This window comes from Ptiloglossa arizonensis, chromosome 2 (assembly GCF_051014685.1).
Source record: "Ptiloglossa arizonensis isolate GNS036 chromosome 2, iyPtiAriz1_principal, whole genome shotgun sequence".
Lineage (NCBI taxonomy): Eukaryota > Metazoa > Arthropoda > Insecta > Hymenoptera > Colletidae > Ptiloglossa > Ptiloglossa arizonensis.
The window spans coordinates 7,373,035-7,399,377 of NC_135049.1; the positions used below are offsets into that span (position 1 = coordinate 7,373,035).

Sequence of the window (26,343 nt, forward strand, 5' to 3'; positions counted from 1 at the left end):
ATCGCTTCCACAACTTCTTCCCACAGTTTTTATATTTTTCTCATCATCCAATCCTCTACTCTCCACTCCTAATGTTATTCACATTAGCTTCGACTCTCCCACCAATTAGAAACTAAAAAATTTTAGTTCATTGACAAAGATACGAACTCTGTGAGATCGTTGCCAATTTTTACTTGACAATTCTTTGTTAACCTAAAACCATTAATCACCTATCTTTACAGACCTTCAAATCTGATTCACTTGCTCGATAGTCGTCTACTAGGTTGTTCAATAACCTTTGTCGTTTTTTCCATTTGAAGAAAATACTATGACACTTTAACCTTGAACAACTGTAAATATACGAATGAGTCGACAGATTTACAAACGACAAAACTTATTGAGCAATCTATTACTTTCGTCAATCCATTCATGAGTTTTACTTATTGTTAGTTGGGTAAAGTTTTACAATTTTGTACTTCCTTATTTATTAGTCGTACAAGATTAATTTAGCGTATAAAACGTATCAATTATGTTGAACCAGAAACATCTGATCGAATCAAACCGGAAACGACGAAGATACATTCGATTAACTAGAATTAACAGTTTGTAAACTAACGTTTGTCGAAATTGGCGAAGGTACGATACCAAGAAGGAATTTCCGACTAATCTCTGAGGAAAACAAAGCAATTGCTTCGCTTTTTTCCAACGTTCCCTTTCAGACATAAAAAATTGCAATCACAATTAATAATTTCAAAAGAAACAACGGAGAGGAAGAAATTCTTCCGACGATCCTCCATTTTTGCAATGAAAATAATACTTGGGACAAAGGTACACCCAAATTCCTCGACGAGCTTGAAAATAATCTCGTTCGTTCGAGTCGTTTCTTCTACAAGGATCAGAAACTTCTCACTTATTCCATTTCCCCGTTTCCCACTGAGTTTACCAAATCTTATTTCTCAGGATTTCCTGGGATTTCATTGGAGTCCTTTGGAGCTACGACTCCAGATAGGCTTATTTCGGTCCATGGATCTTTTTTACCGCTTACATGATGAGAAAGTATTAATCGAAGCACGTTTGTCGTGTTCATGCATCTGTTTATGTATGTGTATCTGTAGATGTAGTATGTACATACAGTAGTCCCTCGATAAAATTACAAATATCTTTCTCGATACAATGACAGGAATCATTTCCATTCCCTTGGAACGAATGACCATTACTGAAATTAAAATTTGTATATTTTTCCAAATATTTTCACGAGAGTATTATCGATAGATTGGCAAGAATTTTTCAATGACAACAAGTCCAGACACGACCTTATTCGAATTAGTTTTAATCATACGTAATTGAAAATTTGTTCAAGACTTCTAATTAGATATATGAAATTAGAGATAGTTTGTAGGGGTGAAAATTTTTATAGTTTATTAACTTTGAGAATAGTGCTGGTTAAGAAAAAACAAATCTTAGGAAACGCAATTCATCGATTAATTTGTAGACATTTTATTTAGAAAATTACTCCGGATGGAATGCGACGAATTCATCAAAAGAAACAAAATGTGAACACAAAATATTGCTCCAAAGTTTGTGAAAAGTGGCGTAGACCATTGATTAATTCAACATGGTGATACTTAGATACATTGCATGAAATAAAGTAATTGTGACGTCACTTAAAATAGAGGATGTTGTCCCAAATAGGCTAAATAAATTTATATTCGCAACAATAGATGAATAAAATAAATTTCATAGGTATTCAAACTCTGAAATGGATAGTGAGTGATACTTTTGGAGAATAAATGCCTCAGCAAAATTGACTGTTAAGGAGAGACACCACTTTGGGACGTCAAAAAATGTGTAAATTTTGCTAATTTTTTTTTAAGTAGATACTAAATGAAAAATGTAGTCTTTTCTTAGAGAATATAAATATAACTTTCAGCTTCATTTTACAATTTTGCGAAAGTAAAATTCGTACAAAATGGCGAAGTTATTCACTGTTCCCAGAACCCCTCCTGGTGAAACATTATTTGTTAGCCGTCACAATTGACAAGAACTGGAAGGTTCGAAACAAAAAAATTTGGTCGATTTGTAAACTAGAAACTATTATCTAAAATGTAGCGTACGGTTTCTCGAAAATTTTAATAATTGTAGAAATGGTCCAAGTTTGAAGGAAAAGCAATCATTTCTATAAAAACAAAGAACGACTTTAAACGTTTATAAAAAATTGAATAATTAATATATTCGAAAAACTTGTACCCTATATTGTAGAATACTCTATGCAAAATATCTGTACAAAATTCGAAGTAAATCGAACGTGTAGTTCAAGTTGAAAAATATAGTTTCGAGAAGAACCTAAAACAAGTTCATTTATCCCTCCAATTTCGCTAAATGTTTGAATTTCGAAATATCTTTCTGACGAAACACTTAAAAAATAAGAAAAAAGAATTCGATTTTTTGACTCATCAGGGTGGTGTACCTTGAACAAACTTACGTCTAAACACCATCTTTTAGGAAACACTCTGTGTATTATGTACGTGTGGAAAATAATTGAAAATTGTTCCAAAGGTGCGGGGAGGGGCGGCAACAATGTGAGAAATGTAAATGTCACGATACAATGAATGCAATCGTCGGAAACGGGGCTCATGGAACGAGCATATTTTTGCCATTTCTGTGTTTTTACGAATTTCCCCGCTTTCGTGTTCCCAGCGAGTGAAGCTGAAATTTCAAGCCTCCGAAGCCGCTAACGGTTTCGCGCTTTTTTTTTTCTCGTGGCACGTCAGCCCGTCGAAAAGTAGAACGTGTACGTTTTCAAAGTAAAAGGTGAGAACGCACAGAATCGGCTTTGTTACCGAATCCCTTCCTCGCTGTCTATCCTTCATTTTCTGCACGTGCGGTCGCATTAACGATCCGCGACGATCCTGCACTTGCAACGCATTATGCAACACTTTGTTGCGCGCGAAGTTCTGGCGAATGTTACGCGCGAACGTCATTAGCAATTCAGAACTAATTAGCGTTGTTTCTCGATTTAGAATCGCGATCTAGAGAATCGACCCTGGAATCAGTTGAGTTTCGTTGCAGTTTTTACAGATCGCGCTATTTCAGGTACTGGGCGTTGCAATCACCTAGATTGGAATATTTATGTTCAATTTAGGGAGAGGAGGGCCATTTGGTCGTTAAGTATGCAAAAACAAGTGTTTTACGGTGTTCATTTCGGTGTGTTTCAGTTCTTACAGTTAATATTATTGGAGTCTGTGATAACCATATGCAGCATAATTCACTCATAATGAAACTGCAATGATGATCAAATGAAGGAATTTTGCTGATAGCTTTATCAGAGATTTAGCGACGCTAGTAGTAGCTATTAATAGTATACATAAACTAGTACATCTTGCAAGTTGTCCGATTTAAAATTTATAGTTTGTGATTAAGGATCATGGACATGCTTATCTTGAATAGACGTTGGCTATGGTCACTTCCTATTTAGTTTAAATGCACCATCAAACTCTTGATGAAGCTGGCTGCAATGCCCGCAAAACGTTAGAATGCTGCTAGCTTTATCAGAGGCTAACGATGCACTGACAGATAGTTAATTACGACGAGAACCGACCTGAGGGGTACTACGAAATGAGCGAATACTATGGTTCTGGGTTCCAAATGTGGATTGTATCTTCTTACACCTGAGACCACACCTTACACCAAGTGCCATTGTAGGCTAGAAAGCAGTTCAAATTCGATGCTGACCAATAACATTCATTGTAACCTGCGTTACAAAGAAGGAGTAAATATTCTAACCAATAGATTACCCTAATTTACATCATTTCTAGGGACAATCTCTTCGGCTATCAACAATACAATACTACGTAATGAATCGAAAATATTTGGTCGAATTAGACTAGAAGGAACTTGACATAAAATTTGCAAGCATCGATAGTGTGAACGAGGCAGAATAGTACAGAAGGATGATTATTTAATATTGAAAAAGATGTAAGTCAAGCGACGTCATATTTATAAATGGTTCCATGAATTTAATAGAAACAAACACCTACCATTCAAGACGATTCAGACATTAATACATCTGTTAATCGAATCTAAATTTCTCGGTTCAAGATTACTTCAAAGTCAAAGAACGCTAGATCGATGAATTCCTATTGATATCAGTTACAACGTATTATAATACAAAAATACACGGTTCTGTAAAAAACAAAAAAGAAACACCGACGATTTTAAAAGAGTCGTGTAAGAAGAATTACCTTGAACAAATTTCCTCATCGCTGTATGCATCTCTTCAAATGGTGAAACTTTGTTTTGAGAAGTTTCTCGATACGTTAAATAACGAACTCACTGTGTATATACGATGATGCCAGCAGACATCTATCGTTTAGGACGATCGGTGCAATTCTAACTTCGTAATTAAAAGAGTTGTTTTAGGCAGGATTCGATGAAATTGGAGCAATGGAAAAAGTGTCTCACTCTGAAGAGAAACGATGTCGAGGAGTAACGAAAATTTGAACTCTTTAAAATAAATAGTTGCAATGTTGCTTTTTGTTTATGGAAAGAACACTCGTATCGGTGGACAAGTAGAGGAAGTAAAAATCAGAAACCTTGCCATGTCGTGCGACTTACGAGGTCCATTCTTTTTTCCATCTAGCTAGGAAAATGATTAACGAGGCTCGGCTACGTGGATGCAGGTTCTGATGCACCCGGTGCACGTGCAGCCGGTGGCGGAGACGTGCATCATCCGCGGCTTGCCAGCGCACAACTGCATCTATTGTGCGCTTAAACTTCCGACATTTTTTTCGCGATCGTTCCTCCAGACGCGAACAACGTCACACGTGACTGACAATAATAAATATTTTCCTCGGACGTTACGAGATTTAAAACGATTGAACAACAGTGAGTCTTTTTCGCTACCTGGAAAACGCATTTATTTTCCACTGAAACGAACGAACGAACGAACGAATGCACGACACGCGAATTTACAAATGGTTCGAAAGGACAATTTACGCATTCGTTCGAATTTAAATGGTAACGATTTCGTCGCATACTTCGCCACACAAACATACAGAACGGAATAGAATTTCAATAACATTGAAATAGAAACCTTCAACTGCCTCCGTTGTTCACCAAGGTATGAAAAACATTTGGACAAAGTCGAATAAAGGAAAAGTCTCTTTTCTCGAGATTTCGTGGTTATCGCAGTTTTTTGCAATTATTATTATTATTAATGAACGTCCCTTTTTTTGAGATTTTGTAGCTATCGCGGGTTTTTATTATTATAATATAACTATTATAAATCATATTTTATAAATGATAACTTTTAATGATTATTAATATTATTAATGAACATCTTTACTACACGTACGTGAAGTAAATATGAGTATACTTGAAAATAAAATACACATAGAATACGTAAGTGCATAAGAGGCGAGATGCAAGGCCAGAACTGGTGTTGCAAAATCTAACTTTAATTATAAAATATAATCTCTAGAAATGTGATCATTTACAAGTCCTTGATATAAAGGTATAGTCGGATCCGCTCGTGTTATTATATAAAGATAGCGATTTTATTTCAGGAATCGACCTTTTTTATCTCGATCTAAACGTCGCGTGTACCGCTCGTAACTGAAAGCCATAATGCAGGTGTTTGGGACGAGTCAGCCAACAATAAAAATAAAAATTTGTATATTTTCGAAATACTCACGATAAAATTGAGTCGAAGTATACTATTTCGACTATACTTTAAATATACGTAAGTAGAATAATCTCTGAAGTACTTTCAATTGTGTATAATTACAAATCAAATTTTTTATTGTCGTTACAGTTCACTCGACGATGTATATTTGTTTACTCGCATTGAGTGAATGATTCAGCTAGTTCGAGGATAATAAATTCGATCAATGGTATCGACGGTGGTCTCGTTTCATCTTGTCCTAAATATGGAAATCCGTTTGGAACAAATTTACTCTTGATGTTCGATGCTAGCCAAAACTTGATGCTAAATTTAACGGCTTTATTCGGCATGTATTGCGCGAATTTACATCTTTTTTTTTGTAGGAAATAGTTGCTTCAAGTTTGCAGCTATTTCGACTATTCTGGACCCTGTCGGGCCATTCGAATGCTTACACTGAAATCAAACACATATTGCATTCAGATGTATGCAACTGTAGCTGATTAGACTTTATTTGGATTCGGAGCTAAGGTCCCAGATGGAGAATGTTGAAAATACAATAGGCCTGTACGTATTTATGTACAAAAATTCATATCTTAGGAGAAATATACATGAGGTCTATCTATGCGACGAAAAGGTTCTGAAAACACTTGAAGTGTTTACTTCACACTGTAGAAAAGAATTAGGCGAATCGAGAAAACTGCATCCAATACCCTGTTCTGAAGGGTGTCCCACTCATCACCAGTCGATTTGAATTTCACGTTATTTTTAAAACATTGAACCGAAAATCTGAAATTTGACATATGTCACCTAGACATGATGGGAAATTAATTGTGGAAAAGTACACGGTGAAAGAACGCGTGCAAATTACTGTAATTACTGTGAATGAGAAATGATATCGCGACGTGTTAATTGACTATTTTTGACATCAATTGAAAGGTCTTGACTTGGCAGATACTTGGTTTGAAATCAAGATGGTGCTCCTTGCCACACAGCGAATGAAACAATGGCAATTTTGCAAACGAAATTTTCGCAACGCGTAATTTCTCGAAGAGATGATGTCAATTGGTCACAAAGATCATGCAATTTGACACCTTCGGACTTTTTTCTTTGGAGTCACGCCAAAGATAAGGTTTATGTTAAAAATCCAGAGACAATTCTAGAGCTGAAAGACAATATCGAACCTGTCATTGGTAAAATTGATCAGAGTTTGTGCGAAAACATCGTGACAAATTTTTGGAAAAAATTGGTGGTCTGTAAAAAAAGGCGGGGCGGTCATTCGAAAGATATCTTGTTCCATTATTTACTCCCAAGTTTGTACTTTTCAATAAAAAAAAAATTATCAAGATCGCTTAAACCGTTTGGGTTTTATTCAAAAAGTAAATCGACCGATGATGATTGGGACACCCTAAGGTTCTAGCAAGAACGATATACCTTTCCAAGAAATAAAATATAAAGTAAAATACAGTTATTATATTTACCTATAGTCGTTTCTTTCGATAACCTATAACTACCAAAAGGGAACTTTGGAAAATGATGTTCTATTGGGTTGTTCGGAAAGTCATTTCATTTTTTTTTTAGTGAAAATGAGTTTGGAAAACGAAATGACTTTCCGAACAATCTGTTAAATTCGCCTGAAACAAACCACGTGAAAAACTTTCCTTGGTAATAAAAGAAGCAAAAGGAAAAGAAAAATCGAGAGCTTGATTAATCGGATGATATAAAAATTCACATAAAGTCGAATGAACGAAAGAGATAACAATGAATGCACAATTTTAAATTAAATTTTGAAAATGGTCATTTGACAGCGCTCGGTAGAGTCAGTGTTAACAAATGTCCAGGAATCATCGAGGAACGGTGGCATTACAAGCAGAAGCAACCGAATCGCTTTTCAGAAGATCCGTTCGCTTTGATCGCACGCAGGCCTTGTGCTTTTGACGAATTTTTCTGTCGATCGCGGATCGAATGAGTCAGAGGCCATGGCCTCTATGCCAGCTGCAAAACTGACCGGTCGGATTTCAATGGACGTGTTCCAGGCTAGGTCAACATAGTCGAACCTCTCTTGAAGATAGGGTGGGCTTATTCGACGCGCAATTATTCGTCGCACGTTTTTGTCGACAACTTTTTATTATCGTAAAAAAATGGACAGAGAGAAAAAGATTAAAACTCGCACCATTATCATTGAAGTAGCTCATCGAAGAGATTTTGTTTAAACGTTGGCAGCGCAAAATATTGGACAGAGGAGGTACCACTGTTCGATACAGAAATTACAGATGAAATTTTGTACAAAAATTATCAATAATGTTTTATATTTGTTTCGATGTAACTAACCTATTGGAATAGCTGTCGACCATTGACAGAATTCTCAATTCGAAGATAAGAGAAATTGTGGAGCTGCAATTTCGTAAAAAGCTGTGGACGATATTTTCATTGCGAGTGGAGATATTATGAAAATATTATTATGGAACAGAATGGTCGAAATGATTTTCGCGATTAGTTTGTATCTGTAATACAGAAGCTGCTACGTTTACTATAATCAGGAGCGTGACAAGGCAGAGGTAACTATTAAATGTGAAAAATTAAATCAACGATTTTCCTCTTAAGTTTGTGCAAATGATTTTTAGTTCGTTCGGTTCTATCTAAACGAAATTTCTTTTTATTTTATTCGACAGAATGCAAAACTTCCATAAACAAATGTGTGTCCATAATAAAACGAATGGAAGAAAGTCCTTCTTCCAGCGCGACTAGTAATGTACATTCGAATCTCAATTTCGAAATGATTCAAAATTCTACTTCAAACCTGATTCGAAGCCCAAAACTATGGGTCTTGATTGTCCTTAAATCTTGATAATCTTGGTTAATCGTGATAATCTTGATTTAAATGTTCATTTTCGCAAATCATGGGTATTGGATAAGAAGGTCTTAAACCTTCTATATTATTTCCTAGAATATTCCATTTTACAGTAATCCTCTACCCTAATCCGCTCCACAAGGTACAACTTTCTTGCATTAAATAAAAGAATATAAATTCTGGTATAAAGTATAATATATCACTCTACATTCCTCAATATCAAAAGACCCCGATTATTTTCAACAATGAACACAATTTCCAATTTTCGAGTTCGCTGCATATATTGCAAACGAATAAACAAGAAACATACTCTAGGTGAATGATACCAACAAAATTGTGGTCCGATAAATTCGAGAGAATTTCCTTACGTGCGAATTTTTCAATGTTTCTTTGGCTTACCTTCTTGGCGTCATTGTTGTTGTCAGCCGCGTGATGTGGTTGCGGACTCATTGCAGCACCATTGCTAACTGCTCCGCTCTGCGACAAAAGTTCGTCGCTACCCCTCTGTAACAAAAAAAAAAAAACAGGGAAAATATTATTATGGAATTGAAATGGTTGAAATGGTTTTTGCGATTGGTTTGTATCGGTAATATAGAAGCTGCTACGTTTACACTGAGTAAACGTGTTAAAGAAGCCAACATTAATGGTATTACTTTTCAATACTTTGACGACTGCTGACAGGTATTTACACGTGATTTCGTCAAGGAATTTTACAAAGTTGGTAATCAGTTCTGAAAGATCATTGGATAGTAAATTAGTTCTGTAAGATCATTGGATAGTAAATCAATTCTGAAAGATGAAATCATCGAACAACCTCGAGTCGTTCGTTTGAAATTCTTCCGTGCTACACTTCAAATTGTTCAATGTTTCACACAAGTTATTATTGTTCTCGGTTCGTACGAACTTGTCACTTTATAATATTTTTTAATAAAAATACTTTCTTCGATGCTTACTCATGAGCTATGTAAATTGATGAAATTAAATATCGATAGAAGAATGACAATGATCGACACAAGCGTAATTTAAATAATAATATTATATTTAAAGATTTCGATTCCAATTGAGGATCTCTTCGGTAAAAATGTTAGTTGAAAATAAATAGTAGAAATTCAATCGTAAAAATATGTTAAAACTGTAAGATAAAGATTGTTTAAAAATGTCTAAGAAGAATCAGTAGTCAAGGATGGTAAAAAAATTAAATGTTGGTCATTTTTAAATATCATAGCAGTGAGTAACTTATTACATTGACAATTGATGTCTTTGAACAACTGATCTTTCTTACATTAGTCAGTGCAATCTTTAAGTATAATTTTATTATTTAATATGCACTTGTAACGACCATTTTCTCAATACGGCAAGTAACTTTGTGTAAATAATTTTAATAAAATTGACCTTTATTTAATTTTATTTCGCGATCAACTATGCCACGATAATATCCAAATATTTATAAAACGTCGAATAAAAAATTTCAGATTGCAAACTACTCGAAGGCTTTCGTTAGATTAAAACTCGTGAAAATCGCTGGTGACAAGCAGTAATCTGAGCGAAAAGTGCAATCACCTAAGTGTTAAGGATTAAACGTGGGCGAATTGAGATTAGTAGGAGAACATGGCACTTAAAAGGGTCTGTGCTTGAAGTGTTTTAGAAGCGAGAAAAGCGTACAAGATTAGACTAAACTCAGTTACCGAGCCTTGTAATTTAATACAAATGATCGAACACGCTTTGGATATTTTTATTAAGAGACACACTTGCTTTGTTCCATAATGGAGCCTATATAACTGTCAACGATTTCCTTACTAAACATTTTCACATAACATTTGCGTTTCTATTTCACTCGAATTTCGAATCTCTAATGCTGGTTGAGATAAATTAATGTCTCGATAACAAGTATTTTTCATTTCTTCGCTATCGGCATTAATTTGAAACGATCGGTACCCCTACGGTAATAGGTAAGAGTTATATAATGGAGACGAGAAGCAGAGAAACAGTACACTTCCAACAAGTAGCGAGCACAGTATACATTAAGCAACTCGTGGGATATACCTCATCCATGTTATGCATCCCAAGGCAGCTTATTAAAATCCTTCCAAGTCCGTAAAGGCGTTTAATTCTCGATTCCCCGAGCGAAAGCCACGAGAACCATGATAACGGGACCGCGAATCCCCAACTCTGATTCCCAGTCTGCACGGCTAAGAGTCCCGAAGGCTCCATCCCTCAAAGGAGGCAACGATAAACAGCGAGAATCAGAGAGGGATCCTGATTCGATTCATATACTTTCAATCGGACTTTCAGGTAGCCTCGGTCTTTCGCTAGATCCGTGCGAGAAACGAAGAAAAAAGAAACCTGCCTCGGTTCTTAGCAAAGAAGCTTCCCCTCGATTTATCGGGCCAAGCTGGCACAATTTAACAGAAACCTCTTCCTCTCACCCCGGAGCGGGATGCACATTATCTTGTCGCGTCGTTCAATCTGCCTCGCGAACTTTGCTCCACCCAACCGACCTTTCAGCGAAGAAAATACGGGAAAGATAATTCATAACCCCCGGTGCACGGGGAACCTGGTAGCCACGTCATCCGCCGTAGAGATAGAATGGCAGATCAAAGAGTCCCGCAGGATCATGTTCCGGTTTTCCTGCGTTTACGTAAGAAAAGACAGCGACGCAGATCGGTGAAAGACAACCAGAAGGGGATGTAACGTTCCTTTTGAGGAATATTTATGGCGAGTCCAAATTTTTCCCCAGTATTTGGCCCTTGATTGATGAAAACCCTCTTACCTCTCAGCGACTCGTTTCCTGAGAGCGCTCGCTAGAATTCATTCCATTTCTCAAGTTTTTCAGGATAACACGAAACGACACGGATTAAGGAGTTTTGCAATGCGAGTTAAAATGAAGTAGATTTTATTTCGTGAATTTACTATATTTTCCGTAGTATTTCTATTCATCGAATGAACAGTTTCGCTAGTATTTCTATTTATCGAATGAACATTTTCAATAGTATTTTTATTTATTGGTAATAGTAATCACACCGAATCAATATTCGGCGTGGTAAAATGCGGTTCTATAAGTATTCGATCGAAAAATCAATCGAACCGCGACAAATCATTATTATTCTTAGGTTACAGACACGGTTTTGTCTCGGAAGCTCGCAAAATCGTCCCCGAGTAACCGGTTTGCTGAATTCTCGAGTGTCCTCTTTTCCAAAGTGTCTTGCAACGTAACCGTGCGTTATGACAAAAAAATATATATCGTGCAGTGTGAAGAAATACACTCGAAAAAAAAGAAAAGGAAATTCCGGAAAAATCTCAAGCGATATCCACGCGGTCTGAATTTCATATATTCCCTTGGATATAAAAGGGTGGATACATACTCTGGTAACATCCGGTCAAGCCAACGTATGGATTATGGACTCCATGCTCCCTTCCTTCTAAACTGGTTCCTCGACTCTTCTCATCTTTCAATTTTCTCCTCTCATACCCTTGAACCATTTCAAGAACGTTGATATCTTTCGTGAATTGAGAAGAGGAAGGAATCAGTGGCTCGCAAACAATTGGATAGAATTGTTGGAAAATTGAAATAGGAGATACTTACAAATGTCCTTGTTTTTAGAAAACAAGTGTTATTTTAAATTATTGTTTTCTTACCTAATGTTTCTTAGATCTGACTTCAGGATCATCTCACAGTGCAATAATCGCAATTTAGCACTGTCTGTTTCGGATTGAAATAGTCGAGTTTGCGACCTTATTCGTTATTGTTTAGGATTGACTTCAAATCTATCTCAATTTGAAGTATCTAAGTTTACGAGCTGTCAGTACAATTGAACTACAACCGATCTACGATGTAATGTCCGTTACTTGAGACTGTCCTTTGAAATGGTCAAATTAATGAATAACTCGACAACACATAGAACGCAAATGATCTTCGGTGAAGGTTTCTCGAGGTACTCGTAGAGTTTCGAAAGAAATTTAACCAAACATTATAAAATCCTCGATTACCAGAAATTATTTCGCGATACATAGACCAGCTAAAACAATCCAATTGAATCCTATTATTGTTCTTTTTCATATAATAATAGACACACCAAGAAGTTTAAGGTATTCCTACTCGTGAGAAGCTTCTTCTTCTCGAAGTTCTTTCATGAAATAATCCAATCGAATCCTACTATTGTTCTTCGTATAATAGTGGACACACAAAGAAGTTCGAAGCATTCCTACTCGTGAGAAGTTTCCTCTTTTCGAGTGGTATCGGTCCACAATTCGTTCATAAGAAAGCTGGTCTTCTCATTGGCGTTACAGAGAACCAATCACGAACGACCAACGAAACAAATTCGAGAGCCACTGTTCCCTATCCGAAATTCAGGAAGAAGAGACTCGAACTGTCTTTCATTTTTCTGCCCCCTCTGTTAGAATCTTACGGAGCGTTTTACGTACTCGACGACCCGCACGAAATTGTCTCACGATCGTCTGGCCAGATGTCGGGAATCCCGAGGATCACACACGAGGGGTTCACTCGGTTGACAAACCAATTTCACGTCCGAACTGCAAGGCGATCCGATGAGTTTCCGTGTAGCCAGTCGACACACCAGCCCGAAGGGCTTTGCTTCTCCTGCTATTTGCTCGAGGATTCGCACGACTCGCATTAATTGCAAGGTAAACACGTGGCACGCTTGACGACAATTCGGTCGCTTGACAACTTGCTCGACGAAAAGGATAACTGGAACAGCAGGAGACATTTCTGAGAAATTGGACACTAGGAGACCACTGTGGCCGCCCGGAGAATGTTGTTTTACAAATTAAACGGTAAAACTTGCACCCTGTGTAAACACGGTGAATCGTAACGCAATACTATAATATTTGGTAGATCGTAATACAATATTACAATATTTGGTAAATCATAATGTATCGTAATATAATGTTACAATATTTTTATAGCAAGACTCGGAATTCCGAGGTCTGGGTTAAGTAGATTTCTTCTTTCACCGTGAATTTCATCTGCCAATATCAGATCTCTGGTTATTCGTATTTTAAATTTTACATCAAAGATCATCGTGCAAGGTTCTCACCTCGGGCTTCGCATATACAATTTATTCATTAATGATATCGTTCGAGAGTTTGAAACGTGTATCGTTGTTTGCTCTCGAACTCTAATCTACACTTGGAAGACGCGAATCGTGGAAGGAATTCAATGTCTTTCAACATTCCCAAACAGTCGGATTCAGATTACGGACTCCTTACTCCTTTAAATCTTTGAGTGGCCATGAATTTCAACTTGAACAGTTTTAGTTGCGGAAGTATTCGATTAAAATTTTACAACTGAACCGGTTCAGGCGCGTAGTACTTACAAAAGCTAGCGACTGCGGAAATCGTTTTATTGCAAGTACAGTTATAAACTGGCCGGCTCAAAATTTAATTCGCACGTTTACTTAGACGACAGAGATAATTCTACAAAGGAACCGTTAGGTGTTACCACTTTCACTATTACACGTTTAGAAATTTCGGATAGTCAACGTTTTATACAGCACGAACCCAGCATATAGAACTTTCATCATCGATACCTCTTCCTTGTACATGTACAGTTGTTTGGTACAAGTACGTACTATTTTCTACGTCCTACACTCTCACGAATTTAATTAAGTTTCACGCGTAACACTTCGTTATTGTTTCAAGGATTGCGTGTTGCAATAGAACCTAAACGAGCAACGTTGCCAAAGGGTCTGCACAAAGCTGCCAATAAAAGACTGCTGATGGATTCCATGAAAATCTCGTCTCCGTAAAATCCAGACAAGATGATGGATCGTCTTGCAGGTTCATCCAAACAGCGACCAACTACAGACAGGTGATCGCAGATCCGTGAAAGTATTCGCGAAATTTTTTCGAAGCCTATCGAGCTTCGGGAATTCGAGTATCGGATGGGGCTATACACACGACCTGCTGAAATAATATTAGCTCGAGATAGCCGTCATGATAAGACGATAGAAGAGAGACTGCAACGCAAAGAACCGGGAGGTGGTTATCGTCTTTCAAGATGGATGGCTCAAAGACGATGGGACGGGATACGTATCGTTCTACTAGACAGAGACTTTGGTGTTCATAGTTTCGGAAACATTGGAAAATGATAGAAAGATTTCCTGATAGGATAATATTCCATTTCGAAATGTATCACTTTTCTTATATATAATACTCGACAATGGAGAGAAGTTAACGTAATTGGCTCTTCAGCCACATCTTTTCAATCGGAGAAACGACATTTTTAGACTATTGGCTTCTATGAAACGTTGATTGCGAATGTGATTGTGTTTTAAAATTATTTTCACATAACGAATACATAAGCACTTTAAATTCTTCCATCGCTTGAAATTAGTCCATTTTTACAATCAATGTATTTCACTTCCCTGATACTGTTTTTTTTTCATTTCTGGCGTTTAGAATTATTTCAATTCTCTTTAAGTTCCAATTTTCTGAATTATTTCACGTTGTGGCATTCAACATTTCGCTTATCAAATTTGAATCGATCGTTTGCTTCTCGTGTAACTCGGCAATAAGCTGTTCCAAAGTATCAACCATTCGGTTTACGATAGAAACCCTAACTAACACAACGCTACGTTATCTTCGATCCCTACCAATCAGTGTCTCGAAAAAAGAGACAGGAAGGGTTGGGTACTCCCCTTCGGGATAAATGGACCATGATCCAAGTCGTGAAACGACCTTCGTGTCTCAATGAACGCGCTTCAGTCAGCAGGGTATGAAGATTGAAAGATCATTCTACGTTGCTACATTGAAGATACAAAGATTCGATATCCATTTACTCTATCGTTCATAGATAATCAAAAATTTCATAACTTCGAAAGATCATATTGAGCTTCAATTGCAGTGAAAAAAAAATAACCAGAAGATTTGTATCACAAAGAGAATTTAAATTTCTCATCGTATCGATTAAATATTATTCGGTACAGTGACGTTTCTATTGACACAGATGACACTAAAGTTGCTATTCCTGAAAAGCTTGGATTGGACTGATAACAACGTAACTCTAAAAATGAATATCAAGTCTGTAAATTTAAGTAAATTAATCACTTCTCGCACTTACCACTAGATGGCCACCCGACCGATTCACATGTAACCGTATTCGAACTATTTTTATGTAAACGTAATTAACAGTTTCCCAAAAATGATTTAAATTACGTAGAACCGTGTCATTTTATTGATAATACTTGCGACAAGATATAATAAAAAATAAAAAACTTTATAGTTTGTATTAGTGATTGATACATCGATACGTATCACTTTGAAATCTCAGCCACTAAATGCATATAATGCGAGAGTCGATCAATGTTGCTCTATCTCGCTATGCACTTTTGGTGCATCCCAATTGCTCTCCTGAACGTAAATTGCACCCGAGATTCGACACCTTTTCTCGAAATAAGAGTAATTACTTTGCTTTGAGGTGAATCGGCACTTTCGATTTTGTTGCTTGAAAGCGGAAATTTCTGTCGTTCCTAAATTATTATGTAGAAGAGAGAGAATATTCTTAAAAGATTGTTGACTCTGTATAAGATTTTGATATATACGTACAGATGCGTTGAAATTAAAGGGAGACTTTTTTTTCCTTATTTTCTTAAAGTTTAAAGTGTGTAGAATGTTACGTCAAAAAGATATTTCGAAATTCAAACATTTTTACGTTTTTCTCAAAAAACTATATTTTTCAACACAAAATCTCCGGAACTACACATATCCGATTTACTTCAAATTTTATAGAGATATTCTGTATAGAGTATTTTACAATGTTTCTACGATTCTTTTAATATGTTAATTACTTAATTTTTTATAAACGTTTAAAGTCGTTTTCTTGCATAAAAATGATTGTTTCTTCTTCAAACTTGGACCATTTCTACAATTATTCAAATTTTCGAAGAATGATACGCTACATTTTAGATAATAGTCTGTAGTTTATGCCAATAGTTTCTAGATCATTTTTAAAGAGTTTTGCAAGTTCAGAGACATTTATTAGCGAGTTTAAATACATAGGAGTGAAATATTCCTAAAGTATCGTAATCACGTTTTAGCGTGTTTTAAACTTATATCGACTAACCAGTTGATATAATTCTTATTAACAATTTAAAATTCCTCTGTCTCTCCTACCTTACTGTGTGGAATTCTTATAATATGCTGAACAAATCAGTGCACTGTTGAAAATATATTATAGAAGGGATGTTTTCAGGGATCGTTAAAAATTTTAATCACAGCCTATTAGACTGTTTCATACACCCATTACATACACTACTGCAACTCTCAGACATCGTTACAAAAGAAGTAATATTAGTAATTTAGAATTTCAAATTAAGATTAACGATCGAAATGTTGTATAGAATCGTAAAGTACAGAACCTCTTAACCAGCTAAAGAACAATTCATTAATAAAACATTGTTCCCTGTTTTCTTTGCAACATTTTGATCAACTATCATACAATCGTTCTATCAGGTCAAATCTAAGCATTCAAAATACGTTCGAATTACAACAATAAGATTTCATGTGTAAAATTTAAACATTAAACGTCATAGAAAGCTAAACGGATATTAGAATTATTATCAGAATTTTAGAATTTCCAACGTTATAGTTACAATGAAACATCCCAACTGACGTATCCATTTTCAATTAATCGTAAAAATGATGCATCGAAGGCAATCGCGTCGTCTAAAGGAAAAAAACGCGGCACCTGTTCTTTCCGACTTCTTTGACATTTTGTTCAATTAATTGTCTCGAAATTGTTGAAATGAGAATAAAGGGGGGGAAAAAAATTCTTCCGCGGGCCCGTGACGTTCCTCCTCTCCAACTTCATCCAATTTAATATGGCCAGCAGGAATCACGAAAGGCAGACGCGATCCACTTTCTTCTTTGTGTCTCGAATATCGAATCTTGCTCGCCGTTCGTTCGCGGCTCAGTGGCTCCGAAGCCCGACGATCGGTCGAAGCGTTTCACCCTAACGAGCGGCTTTAATTTCTGCCCTCTTTTCACGTCATTTGCCATGGAGCAGGGGCTCGATGAAAATCACGACAGCGTGACACAAATCTTCTAGCCTCATTCGGTTATCTGCCTCGCTGGTTCGTTCAGATATCTTCGAACCGGCGTCACTCGGCTCGTTCTACCATTTGCGTATTTTTTTCTTTTTTTTGGTAATCATTCATGGTGATTTGCAGAAATCAAAATAGAGGACTTTGAACCTTCCGATCTTCGAAGTATTCTGTCCATCGAGAGAAATTAATCGTCTACTATTCGTAGAGGAACTATGGAATATTTTCTATCTTTTCTAACATTTATTTCAATTGGTTTATAATAAAAGGCATTTTTATGATCGATAAAAAGCTTCCTCGATTAAAGAAGCGACAGTTTACTCTACGTTAATAGGCTGCGTTTTATCTTGAATGATACATCGAAAGAGGGGAGTTAAATTAGTTAGCAACATTTTTTTGGATACACTTATGGGTGTACATAGTTTTATGCAACGTATATTACCTTGGATGTCGTTAGTTTGCTCAAAGATTCTCTTTTAAAGGAACTCTTCAATCATTTCTAATCAACATCTACCAAACATTTTTAATCTGAAACCATTATTTTTTAGTTAGAGAGTAATGTATAAAAATTAAGACAAAATTCTGATGTATTTGAATACAGATAGTGTTTAGAAATAATATCATTACGAAAACATTGTACGTTTAATTGAAATTTGTCCGATTATATAGCGATAATGTATATAACATTACCAAGATGCAATTATTTTAAAAGAGATCAGAATTTGATCTATCTTCATTCATAACGAAAGTCTAAACTAAAGAAAGATTCAAAATAAGTTTACGTATAACATCTAGGTACCAAGCACTGTTATTCTCTTTGTTATTCAAAACATTGTTTAATAGATTCAAGGATAAAAATTAATCTGATAATATTATAAATAATCGCATATTTTATGAACTTTTATGAACCGAAAATCGAATTTTATCGGAATTCATTATTGTACAACTTTTGTATCTTTACAATCACGTTATTAATGCACATTTAATAACGAACTCAATGTGACTATGGTGATCACAAACAGGAAGTTGTATCGATAAGTTTAATATAAGGTTTTATCTTTATTAATACATTGATTATAACGAAAGGTTCCATATTTAATTTAATACTTATCGTTTATTGTTTTAAATTATATTTGGGAAATATGACGGTACAAATTTTATGAGAATATCGAAGAAAAATGATACGAAAAGGATTACTAACAAAAAGCTGAAGCTACTCTTAATAAAATTGGATACTCGTCTGAATAATAAATGGCTTAAATTGATGTTATTTTACAACATGTTTGTTGAAACTTAATTTATATTTTTCTAAATATTTATAACAGGACACCAAGATAAATTACATTTGCACTTTTCAAAAAGATTTCGTACTGATATTAAATTCGATTTCGAAGAGATTTAAGGAACCCAAAAATTAATTAAACATTCCGTACAATTCAATATTATGGAAAAAACAATTTCCATATTTTAGTATGGTTAGGTATTTTTTCCTATTATATTAAGAATAATACGGACGAATTTTTACAAACGCAAAATTCAATTTTCTTTTCCAGCCGTTCACTGAAAGTTTTGTTCCCATTTTCAATTTCATTTCGAACAAGATTAGACAGAAGTATCGAAATAAATTCAAACTCATATCAAACTGCTATTTTATAATTTCATATGACAAAGGTACAATAGCATTGTCTCTACTCTTCTCAATTAAATAATGCAATATTATTCTCTGGAAAATATTTTCCATCCACGGTTAGTCAAAATGTATTGCAATCTAAACTCCGAAAGGTGTAGTTAGTATTAACTATAAATTGTAAATATTTCAATAATGTTTGTTACGATATTGTTTAAAATTTCTAAAAAATCATTATTTTCAAGGTTCCTCATATTACTTGAATCGACAGTAATAATACACAATATTGTAGAAGTGACGATACAAATACAGTATTAAAGCACAATTGTACATTATTTACAAATATATAATTAAAACATACGAAATGTAATAATTTGTTATCCAGTCTTATAAACACTGCTAAGTAAAGCTTTCAAATACTTCCAGCAACATTAGATTATTATATTTGTATTTTCTAAGATTACTAATTTCAATATAATTTGTATTAATTTTGTTAAATAAAATGCCATATGTACAGACAAGTGGCGATACACATATTAATTCATTTATTGTGTCCTTTCAGTCGTAGCTTTTACACAAATCTAATACTTTATTATCAACGATTGTGAAACATTACAAGTTTCATTAAATCTGAAAACGATTGTGACTCCGAACGAGAAATTTACGTTAGGTTACTTTGAATATTTTGATTCTGGTGTCTAATTACTTTCAAATATACCGACATCAATTTTGTCAACAATAATACCGTACAGAATGAAATATAAAGGAAACGATAAAAATATTAATCGACTTTAGTTTCGTTATATTACCCTTTTCTTCTCTGAGGAATATTAAAAAGGAGAAAAAATTAAAACGAAAAGAACGTTGAGCGCTTCATTTGCGCCCCGATTTTCCCGTCATTCAGTTTCAGCAACAAAGCAACGAACAACGCGTCGCGGAGCACAAAGTGAGTTTGTCGGTTTTTTTCCTCTTTCGAAAAAAAAAAGTATGTGGAAGAGACGTACAGAAGGGGACCAAAGTACCGACGGCAACGCGGAAAAACTGAAACAAACTCTTTTTTCCGCGCATCGTTATGCGAGTAGACGCGGCTCTCTCAAGTCGGTTCGCTATTACACACGCAAGTCTGCCTATGAGTCGGATTAGTATGCGTATTTTTGGAAACACGATATTTTGGCTATGAAAGAACAATTTTGTTACAAGGAAAATGGAAACTGATTCGAGTAAAGTAAACCGTGATAGAAATAAATGTATCCGACTAAACGAAATATGTACATTTTAATACACAATATCAAGATTTCGTTAAAAGTTTACGAACGAATCAAAAACAACTCCGAGTTCTCTTACTGACAGCTGCAGAGCTGTATAATACTATAAAGGAATTTAAATATCATAATATTGGGTACATTTGGTGAAAAAATAAATTTCGACAAATATTGATCATTTGCATCACTTATATAAGATAGTTAATATGTGAAAATGTATGTATACAGTTGTATCGCAACAAATTATACCATATTGAATAATTAAATTTAAAGAGACTACAAATAAAACGATATTTACGTTCATATGAAGAGTATGCATTAAAAGATAGTAATTATGAGCGCTTGAGCATATTTTAATACCACACTGCATATTAGAAGCGGTGTCAACATTAATAATCCAAGGAATGAATTCAATGTGTGTCTGTGATCAACGTTTAACAGTAATTTCCGCGTTGAATGTGAATCTAAATATAAATCTAGATCAATCTCCCCCTGCCCTAAAAAGAAGAGAATTTCTCCATCCGAAATTTATAAACAAAACATTTTTATTACGTTTATTTTCATTAATCCCAAATTAAGTTGTTTCATCGATTTTGATAGATTGTATAATATTTTGTCGTCATTGAATATAAAAAATTACTCGATGAAAGGCTGTGACCAAATAAAATATTGGCAAAATGCTCGCACTAATAAATTAATTAAATTTGCCAATGTGTATAATACGTATAATGCGATACGAAACAGAATATCGCAAAAATTCGAGTAAATTATTTTTTGTTCGATCGAGTGATTGGAGTCAATCCATCTTTCTTGTAATATTGATTCGACAAACCAATCGGGAATGGTGTGTCGATTATTTGAGATAATTTTTATAAAAAAATATTGATACTTTTCCCAATAATTTAAAATAAAATAATAAATTTCGATTACTGTATCGTTGGTACAGCTCTTACCTCTGTAAATGAGATCACAGATCTGGATACGATTTTCTCTTCCAACCTCTCACTTGAAAGTCACATTAACAAAATTATTAGTGTTGCGTACAGATCGTTCGGTTTCAGTTACAGAGCACCGAAATATTTCAAAAATGTTAACACGCTACGGATTCTTTATTGCTGATTAGCACGTACACATCTGGAATATGGCTCAGATATCCGGTCACCTTATCAACATTACTTACATAATAGATTAGAAAATATCCAACACAATTACACCTACATTACGCAACTGCTCAATTTAAAGACACTCGAGACACGTAGAATTACTCAAGATCTAGTAATTTCAGCAAACAAAATTTCCACAACGCGTAATTTCTCGAAGAGGTGATGTCAATTGACCACCAAAATTATGCGATTGGACACCTTTGGACCTTTTCCTTTGGGGTCGCGTCAAAGGTAAGGTTTATGCCGATGATCTAGAAACAATTCCATAACCGAAAGACAATATTGAACGTGTCATTGGTGAAATTGATCCGAGTTTGGGCGAAAACGTGATGAAAAATTTTGGGAAAAGATCGTTGGTCTCTAAAAAAAGCCGAGACGGCTATTCGGAAGATGTCTTGTTCCATTATTGACTCCCAAAATTGTACTTTTAAACAAAAAAAGAAATATCAAGGTTACTTAAACCGTTTGAGTTTTATTTAAAAAGTAAATCCACCGATGACGATTGGGACACCGTTAGAACGAAAGAGAATGAATGCGCGTGAGAATACAGGGTACGAGAGAAGCGCAATTAGGATACATGTTGTTAATAAAGATTCGTCGAAGTGAGTCGAAAGTCCAGCGAGAGTTATTGTGAACCTAGTAATAATATTTTCAAACGTCTAAACCTTAGCCCCTAGAATATTGATTTTAAATCAATAGATGCGAACCTTAGCCCCATCTATTGATTTTGAAAAGCGAAAAGAGATCTTGCACCGCTGGTTTTCGTTACTCGTGGATTATATTAATTTCAAGGGATTCGTTTAGAATTTGATCCTCGGACCATGATCGTTCCGCGAACTCACTTCGGTGACATTCACCGATGACAGCTCACACCAACGCTCGACGAAGTTCCGCGGCCCGGGCATAGGAAATCCACGGAGTTTCCGGATGTAACGCGGTGTAAAGCAATTATAATCCAGACCGTCGAGTTGCCCCGAACCTGACAAGACCGTGAACAGTTTGCAGTGAAACGAGACCACCGACAACAGCGACGCGAATATAGGTGGAAAGCCTCGTTAATCCGAGAAATCCTTCGAGCAGGCATTGAGACAATCGCGGAAAGTCTCTGAGCGGCCTTCCGCGGACCCTTTCAGGACGATCCGAATCCATCCGAAGCGACCAGCGTTGATCTTAAGCGAATTAATTAGCGAGAATCCCACGGACGTCAAGCGAGAGCTCTGCGTTTGAGCGGTTCGTTGTTAGCGGCCCGATCGATTTGCTTTGACGTTCTCCGGGTTTGCGGAGGCCCCTTAGGCCGTCGTTTCACTGGAAGATCCTAACCGCGCTGGAAAATCGTAATTGAATATCGTTACTGCGATTTGGGCCAGCAATGTGTTCTTTCCAGGATGGGATTGTTCCGCGACGTCATTCAGTGAGTTGAACGTCTCGCCATTCACCGAGGCTCCATGGACCGTTGTTGCGCAGAGGGTTCTGGCTTCTATGGGAAAATTGTAATTGAATATCGCCGTCTGAAGAGCGCACGACTTTCTCGAGAACGAGTTAATTGTCCTAAGCTGGCATTCAACCATTTTATCCGGAGACTGTTGCTTTACGGGGAAATGTAATTAGGTACTGCTTCAGCTTTACGTTACGTTCAAGAGGGTTTAAGATACTCGGTAGATTCGAGTTTCATTTTTTTTGAAACTACTGTGTTCGTTCGAATGGATGTCAGCTCAGGGATCGGTGTAGGCTAAACTTTAATGTACGTTGCACGTAAGCACGTTGTGCTTAAGTTCAGTATGGGGGATATTGAATAGCGACACGAACAGCTGCTGTACGTTGATGTAAAACGATAGCTAATTATTTTGAAGTATTTCGTTTATTAAGGGGTCTGGGTTAGTTTGAAAATAAAGAAGAATTGATTTTTCTTTTTGTATATTTTCTTGAAGATTCAAACTTGAAGATGTATTATCCAGAAAGAATAAAACAACATTTTTCTAGCCAGTTGACGTAACACTTTGGAAATCAATGGACCGATTGATTTGAAATTCGATACACACGTAAAATAAATGTAAATGTTCTCTTTTGATCGCTTGAAGAAATTTCAAAATTTAAAAAAAATTAAATCTTTTTAATGTCTTACGATTCTTCAACTTTCAAGTTATTCTCCATATTTATTCAAGTTATATTCCATGTAACTTTAAGTTATTTCCCATTGTATTGTTACGTAATAGAAAATTTGTTGTACACATCGTGTGCAACGAAATCAATTGTTTATAGTTAAAAAACTGCTTGTCGATCGGCAGAATATAAACAGATGTACGTGCAATGCTTAAAATTAATGTTCATCGGATACAAATTAATCCGTTAGTGGAAAGCCACTGTAGAGAAAGGTATTCTAGCGAAAGGGTTCAAAGTTGGCTTCCATTACTCAATAGCGATCGACGTATTATGTCATCTTCAATAGCGGCAACTAGTTACGCGAGAACGACTGTAACAGTTTCAGGATTGGCGGATCCGCTACCTTCAATTAGGATCGTTGGGTGCGACCCATGTCATGCATATATGACCGTCCAATCCAACAGGTCCCTCAGGAACGCGTGCAACGCACTAGAGACCACTCAAGAATCCTAATTACAAGTCTGGTGCATCATTCTGTAATCCTACTATTCTAATTCGCAGACACTGCTAAGAAATTATGATCGATGAAATATTAGAAGTTGAAATCGAATTTGAAGAACAGTCCATTTTCTCTTTTATCTCAAGCCTCGGTGTTCGAGCATACATATACACGGTAACTGAAACTTTAATATATGTATTTCGTTATATCTTTATGCATACATGTAGTAATGCGTGAGAATGAAAGGGATTGCGTGTGCTCCGGAGAGAATTCGAAGTGTTTGGAATATACGAGCGAATGAAGTGTGAAAGAAGAACGATCGAGTGAGAACGATTAAGAATTCGAATGAAAGTGAATGAACGCGTTTGAGGATATAAGGTGCGACAGAAGAGCGTTTAGGGCGTCATTGGCAATTAACAGGAGTCACTGTTGGAAAATTGTCGAAGCGTTTCGTGTCGCGTGGAGAGACTAGCGTAGTCAGCGTAGTTAATAATTGTGTGCTTTATTAACGTTTTGTTCCTTCTGCTACCACCTCATTCAATACACGTGTATCCTAGAACTTTATTCACCGTTATTTTATAACCATCAGCACTAACTGAATAAATTCCTACAATATTTTCATTATATTTTTAATCATAGGTAATTCAAACGTGTAATTAAAAGTACGAACGAGGTCGTGTTTTAACTGAATTTTCATCGAACAAACCTCAACAAACCGGTGACAAGACTGTGATAAATGTAACGAAAATAAAATAAAAAATACATTTCTTATGGATAGAATGAAATTCGATTCGATCTGACGTAAAGACTGTTGTACTTGTAAGATCTTTAATAACGTTATAATGTTGTTAATAAAAATCTTCAAATAGATAGTAGTCGGAAGGTCTTTAACTTGTCTTGTCAAATCAGAGAGAACGTAACCTTCTATCTAATCAGCTAAACTAACACTGTCCATCATGGGTTTTGAAACTTGATATGGTTCCCACGCTCTGTTTCCGTTACCATAGTCCAGAACTGACGTCGTGTTATATCTACCTATGATTCTATTACTCGAATCTGGTGTAAAAGATGAAAGGTTGCTCGAAAGATGAAAGATATAGCACTCGGAAGGTCTTTAACTACGTAGTAGTTGAAGAAAATCTATTTGTGAAATCAACGAGTACGTAACATAACCTATTACCTAATCAGCTAAACAAACAGTGTTTAACATCAGCTTTGGAATTGAGGGAAGTCGATCTGTTCGGATACTTAACCGCGTATTATGTCTGCTCGTGCCACACAAATAATAGACGAAGTAAAAAGTTCCGAGCGTTTCTCTCTTTATTTCAACGATAAAATTAACAAAGTTAGAATTTTCAGATTTAGATAAAATATGCGCCGTATTGTTCGATAACTTTTGTCCATTTTGAGGGCAATTTTACAATTCCGCGATTGAGAACAAGAAGTCCTTGTCCCGAGTCCAGAGTACCTTACTCTTATTGTTCAAAATGTCTATTTAGGTAAAAATTTCGAATAACGAATAAAAAAGGAACAATTTTCTTGATAAAAGTACAAAATTTTACCCACATCTAATTTCATTGATTTTCTTCCCAGATTCGCAACGTCGACCATCTTGCTCAGATTGGAACATAATCTCTTTAGAGACAAATCGTTTTGTTTAGAACAAGTAAAAATTCAAACTATCATAGACCCATACTGCCCATAAATTGTGTAATCGTGTCGAATAATCAATCGGTATCGTGTCGATACAAATGAAAAACTTCATTTATAATTTAATAGAAACGCGGTAAAATGAATTTTCGAATAATTTGTCTGGATCATCGAGCACGTGGACGCTATTTCGCATCACAAGCGAGCCTACGATCGGTATACTCGAATGAAATTCGCACACTCGTTCGTGCATCGACGACAATCACTGACTCGAGTCTCGAGTACAAAACACATTTAAATAACCAAGGACCTCTATGTCGGCTGTTATTGTTTTTCACCCGGTTCGTGGAAGCAAACGTAAATGGTAAATATTTCGGGGCGAGAGTCGTCGAGTTATCCTTCAAGGATGAAGGTCCCAACGCGTATCTTCTGGGAGCCGCGACGTCGCTTTAAAATTCATGAAGCCGAATGGCTTAACCGCGTAAGAAAGAAGT

General features: G+C 35.8%; 1 protein-coding gene across 5 annotated transcripts in view; it reads right to left on the reverse strand.

Annotated features, from left to right (window-relative positions):
• Positions 1-26,343, reverse strand: part of Heph (polypyrimidine tract-binding protein 1 heph) — a 739,001-nt gene that overhangs the window by 224,098 nt on the left and 488,560 nt on the right. For all 5 annotated transcript variants that reach the window (XM_076327578.1, XM_076327577.1, XM_076327575.1 and 2 more), the window contains one exon: positions 8,889-8,993. In XM_076327578.1, the coding sequence (XP_076183693.1) occupies positions 8,889-8,993 (105 nt within the window). The remainder of the gene's footprint in view (positions 1-8,888; positions 8,994-26,343) is intronic.